General features: G+C 46.8%; 1 protein-coding gene across 1 annotated transcript; it reads right to left on the minus strand.

Annotated features, from left to right (window-relative positions):
* Positions 1-2,919: 2,919 nt before the first annotated feature.
* Positions 2,920-3,810, minus strand: LOC104484958 (ankyrin repeat domain-containing protein 9). The gene has a single exon (XM_010127192.1). It carries the CDS (start codon positions 3,808-3,810, stop codon positions 2,920-2,922), a length of 891 nt encoding a protein of 296 aa, XP_010125494.1.
* Between the last annotated feature and the right edge of the window lie 2,077 nt (positions 3,811-5,887).

The following is a 5,887-nucleotide window of genomic DNA, read 5'->3' on the forward strand; positions in this document are numbered from 1 at the left end:
GATCTTTCCAGTACGGGTAGCTGCCTGTTGCGCACTGGGCCGAGCACATCAGTTTCTGCACCTTGGTCCACAGCAGGCCAGCAGCTTTCTTCCAGGCTGTGGTACCAGACGCAGGTATGTCCTAGAATTTGAGTTTCTGAGCAGCTGCTGAGAATCCATCTCTTATCCTCTCTCTGGACTGGTGGACAGAGGGTAGCCTCCCACATGGACAAATGTGTGCATGCAAGCATCCTGCTGCCTGCTACAAATTCACCCAACAAGCCTGAAATGACCTTTGCAATGATCCAGAACTATTGCAGTCAACAAGAGATCCCGGCACCATTTTAGACCTACTTGCTGCCAGTGGCTTGCTCTGGCTCTCTGTGTGCAGCCCCCTGCCTTATTAGAAAGTGCAACCTGATTAATGCCAAGAATTCCTACCTGCCTCCTATGATTTGTAAGTCGAGCAGCCTTCTCCTCCCTCCTGTCTTTTCTGAAACTCTTTATAGCACCAAAACTCTCATGGTTTTGAGCCAGTGCAGTAACAGTTGATGATTTCCCTGGGATCTCTGCTCCCAGGGCCTAATTACTATTCTAATAATCATCAGCAGCCTCCTCCTCCGCCTCTTGCTCACCGACATCCGGATGAGATACCGCATTGCCGCTGGGACAAACCCAATCCTGCTCCTCTGGACTTGAGGGGTGCCATGGGGCCGTGCTCTGCATAGCCGTTCTCATCAGCGTTGGGCCGCCAGCGCCTGCTTTGTCCTCTGCCTCCAGCTCCGGGTTTCTGGGGGCTGCCAGGGCTGGGGAGCCTGCAGGGCTTGGCAGAAGCAGCTCAGCCACCGCTTATAATGTAAATCTGGCGTGGGCTCTGCTGGGCTTCCTGAGCTGTGACAGCCTCCGCCTGCTGCAGAGGCTGCCGCCTTTCCGCAAAATCCTAACCCAAGATTGACCCTGAATTTCTCCGCCACCATTCACGCCCTCCCCCATCGCACAAGGAGGAATAGACACAGATGAGGAAAGAAATGCAAGTCCCCAGGGGCAGGGGTGGAAGGACACTGCAGCACCAGGGATGTAGCATTTCAGGAGGAGGGTTAACCCCTTCATAGCCTGCTTGCCACTTTTAGGACGGGGCTGACATTTTCTCCATCTCACAACCAAGTCCCCATCTTCACCTAGCGCAGCACAGGCGGCATCACCACCGAGATGCTTCTGTGGCATCTGTGAAGGGCTGTCCAGGAGGAGCATCCTGGTGCCTCCGAAGGGACGTTCCAGCTGACTGTGCCTGACACATTATGTAGCCCTGCAGGAAATCTCCACCTGGCCGTGGCTGGCATCGCCTGTGTCCTGGCACACGGGAGGTACCCCACACATAAGGAAATCAAGCAGAAGTGCTCCCTGTGCCGATGGGGAAAAGGGTGCAGCTCCAGCGCAGCAGCCTTGGCAGAGGCAGGGAATTAACCAGATGAGACACGAGTAATATTTGCACAGAGCAATTATCCCATCTAGTGAGATATGTCCGCAAATCCTTTCTCAGCTGGAGCCTTGTGAAAAGGGGCTTGTGCTGCACAGCCTTTGGCTCTACATCTGTTCAGAGAGATGAGTGATTTCTTCACTGCTGTTGAGTAAGAATCTCGAGAAGTGGTTATGCTGCTTTAGCAAAGCAGAGGGTTGCACTTACAAAGAGAGGAGAACATTGGAGTCCAAAATAAGGGATGTCCCCTAAAGAGAGTTGCGATCCTACCACTGCTCTGTCGGTGCTGAGCACAGCTAGGAGAGCAGGACCAGTGCCGCTGCCAGGACCAGAGCTCTGCCTGGGCAGCGAGGCACAGAGCTCCCCAGAAAGCAGGGCAGCCCCAGTCCTACTTTCTGCAAACACACCCTGCCTGCAGTGCCCAGGGGAGTCAATGGGAACTTTTTGCAGAATCAGGCCCTTTGTCTGGACCCAGGTGGCAAAAATACTGTAATTGACAACAAGTGACAACTTTTGACAGCAGAACATCATACCCTAGCTTAGGATAGCTAGCAAATGCTGGTGGCTCTGGACGCACTGGGAAATTGAGTTGGTGAGCCACATTTCTCATGGAGAAACATTCATCCCTAAAACACAAGTCAAGGAGAAATAATGTCACTTACGAAGAATAGGGCTTCCACTGGCTCTGCTCTGATTTCAGTTTTTTTTACGGAACAGCAGGGAAAATGGTTCTTTCCTCAATGCACAATTCTGTGGATTCATCAGGGCTGAGATTGCCTTTAACCCCCTCACTCCCAGGTGAGACAGGATGCTTTCCTGCTATTCTGCCTGTCTCTATCCTCCTTCCCCCAGGAATATATACGCACTGCCCCTCTCTGAACTCATGCCCTCCACGCTACGACCTGCTGTAAAGTAATGCAGTAAAATCAGGTACCCCTTAGGACTGCCTCTACGTCGCTGCAGCATCAGCCATGGACTTTTAGGTTATTACTAGATGATGCTGGATCATTGTTAGAAAGGAAACCTGACGTCTGAACCGTGTTGGTACTGGATGGTATTTCTCTCAGCTCTAGCAGAATGCAGTCCCATAGTTACACCATTTGAAAATCCCACTGGGCACGTCGTTCCTTTTTACCCAGGTACATTACACAAGATATAGTTATCATATTGGGAATTCAGATACACTGATACCAGCTGACAGCTAAGAAATCAAACATAACACAGTCTCGACTACAGTTAACGCTTCACATGCACAATAAGACAGAAAACAAGGAAGGCTTTTGCCTTTAAAAGTGCCGTGCCTGCAATAAATTAGAAAAGACATTTAAAATCTTGTCACAAAATATTGGGTTTTCCAGCATAGCCTAATAGTTTAAGTACTAAAATCACACTAAAATGCAGAGGGTAGTGGATGACCAGCTCCCCTAAGTTGCCTTTGAAAATCCAAAACCCAGTGAATAAAGTCAAGGAAAAACATTTACCACATTTTTTGTCGGTAGCTTTTTGCCATAGGATGGTAAAGGCTTTAGTGCCTGAGGTATAGGTAGTTCCTGGATGCTTTTAGGGAAGTGGGAGGGGGGAAGAGTCTGGAGAATAGTTTGCATAGCTTGCAGATATAAGGAAGCAGGTGTGTTCCCCACCAGGCTGTTGAATTTGTCTTCCCCCAGCAAAGCTGTCCAGTGGTCCGGATGCTCCTGCAGAACCTTCCGCATCTTAAACTGTGGGTTGGGCATGAAGAGCAAGAGGTAGTCGAGGCAGAGCTTCTTTGATGCCACATTGACTTTGGAGTCCCACATCTGTTCCAGGATGACGTCCAGTGGAGTAAGTCCTTTACTGTCCTCTATCCTGGGAGAAGCTCCATTCCCAAGGAGGATGAGGACTGTCTCTGACCTCAGCAGTTCACAGGCAAGGTGCAAGGGGGTTTTCCCGTCTTCCAGATGAAAGCAACCAGTCCTATTGATGTAGGAGTTCAAGCTGGGGAGCTTGTGTGCAATTTTGATGATCAGTCCCAAGATATCTCTCCTGTCATATGTGACCGCCATGGCCAAGTGAGGGGCTGAGGATGGGCAATAGCAGAAGTGTTCCCCAGGCACCTTGAGAGCCTCCTCTGGAAAATGAGACAGCAGATACTGAGCATAAGGCAGGTGGTTATGCACCACTGCATAGAGAAGGGCTTCTGAAGGTGAGTAGGTTCTTAGGCTGGCATTTTCCTCCCAGTAAAAATACTCCATAGTTCTCATGTCTTCCAGCATCCACACAGGCTTGTGATCTCTCACAGCCTGGTAAAACATATAGGATAAGAACTTGCAGTGCCTGCTCTGATCATCCTGCAGGCTGGCCTGGTTACTGGCCATGGCTCAGCAAATAAAGAGCAGCTCCACGTAAAATTGCTCCAGACTGTAAGATCTGTGCACTTGGAATGCAGATCCCGATGTTGCTGCAACCTTCAGGCTGTCATTGCTGCCTGGACTGCACTAGCTGGAATGCATGGGCTGATCATCTCCACCCATTCATTGTTTTTCCCCTCACTGCAGTGGTTTTGTTTAGGTAAGCACAATCCCACAGGCTCAGTTAACCCATGCCATGCAAGCAGATGGTTAGTGAGTACATCCCGCTCTGCGCGTGGCACAGGTTACTGGAACGCTGTCAGACTGCGAGTGATTTTATACACACACAGCTAGAGAGAAGAGAGGGAGAGACTAAAATTAGCTTGAGAGGTGAGGCGGATTTCTGTCTGCATTTCGTGTCTAACCAGATCAGCTCATACACTGCAGTAAGTGCAATAGCAAAATTCATCTATTTTTTGTATGTCACACACACAGGCTGCTCATTATATAGTAAAAAATATGTAGCATTGTAAAATGCTCCACAGATTATAATATACCTGATTATATGCTCAGGAAATCAAGCCGTAGCATTAGGAAGGGATCCCTTTTTAATAAATAATGGTATGGCTAGCCACACAGTGATGTTAATGGATTGTCTATAAGGCATTAAGGATGTTTAAGATCTCAACATTAATCTCTGCAGGAAAAAAGAATCGAAGAGGATGAGGAGTAACCATGCCCAGAGTCATAAAGCATATTGCTCTGTTTAAACGCCTTGTCTTTGTTTAGCAAGGAAATATCTGAAGTGCCTCTCCATTGCACAGCAGATACATAAACAAAAGGTTAATGGCCAGACCTCACTGGAGGGCTTTGATTTAAGCATTTCCCAGATGTCATGCTCCAGGACTGGGGTCAGAATGAGTTTTAATGGGGGGAAGTGGGTTTAAGCAATCAGACTTGTGCAACGTTCTGGTAAGACACAGAGGACCAAGGCCTACAGGTTTGAGGAGGTAGATGCCTGTTGGATGAGGCAGAAGGACTTGACCAAAATTAAATTAACAGAAAATAAATTAACTAAGCACCTTTTATGGCAACTTGTGTTTAAGGAAGGGGGGCTTCCATGCATCTTATAAATCAACGGATTATAATAAGATAGTATCTTACCATCTTGATATCAAAACAGGGAAAATACAGCAAATCAAGAACCCTTTTTTTTTTTTTTCATTTAGCAAGGAGACAACCTTATATTCAGTGTATTCAAACTAAATAGAGAGTATTCAAGTATCAAATATGAACATCTCTGTCTGGAATCATCCAAAGAGAAAACCAAAGCCATTCACAAAACTGGGTACGTACCAGTGCGGCACCATAATACTCCTATGCAGAAAAAGTTTCAATAATAATAATATTTTTTAAAAAATAAAAATTGTTACACACACACTTCTTAGCTTCTACCCCTATTCCTGGTGTTACGCTACCCCTGCCCTTGTTCCTCTGGGTCCCAAGGGTAGTGGTTTCATTCTGGGGGTGGTGGGGGTGTTACAGGGAATTGTCAGCATCTGAAGTCCTTCAGTGGGAGAAATGTGACATTGATGGTGATGGTTTCTTCTTCCACACTCTAGAATCTTCTGAAGGTCAATTTTATATTGTTAACATGTTTTTACACGTTGTTTTTTCCTCATTGGATTGAAAAATCCAAATTTACCATATATGTTGATTATATGCATGTAAGATACTATTTCTTTGTCTTTTTTTGCTGCCCCTAAAACCATTCTTGTCCTGTTCTGTATCTGCATTTCTTTAACTGACCATAGGTGAGTTATTTGTAGCTGTGAGGTCTCCAGAGTCAAATCTGTGCCCCATCTCTTGTCATCCCATGCCTCTACTCCACTACACAGCATCCTGTGCTTCCACTTCTCAAGGCCTCTGCTGCCATATCAGGCCTATGATTTAACTCTATTAACTCTAGGGTATTAAGTTGGAGTCATGAACATCTCATGGTGCACAGAATAGCTACTTGTTACTGCTATATGTATAAAACTATGGTTGTACCATGCAGTGCTAATCAAAGTAAAACAAACCAGCCATAGCCACCTGGTCAGAA

The sequence above is a fragment of the Chlamydotis macqueenii genome, chromosome 3 (assembly GCF_036417535.1).
Source record: "Chlamydotis macqueenii isolate bChlMac1 chromosome 3, bChlMac1.mat, whole genome shotgun sequence".
Lineage (NCBI taxonomy): Eukaryota > Metazoa > Chordata > Aves > Otidiformes > Otididae > Chlamydotis > Chlamydotis macqueenii.

Excerpts from the sequence above, each read along its gene's own strand:
- LOC104484958 (XM_010127192.1), bottom strand. The coding sequence starts at position 3,810 with ATGGCCAGTAACCAGGCCAGCCTGCAGGATGATCAGAGCAGGCACTGC.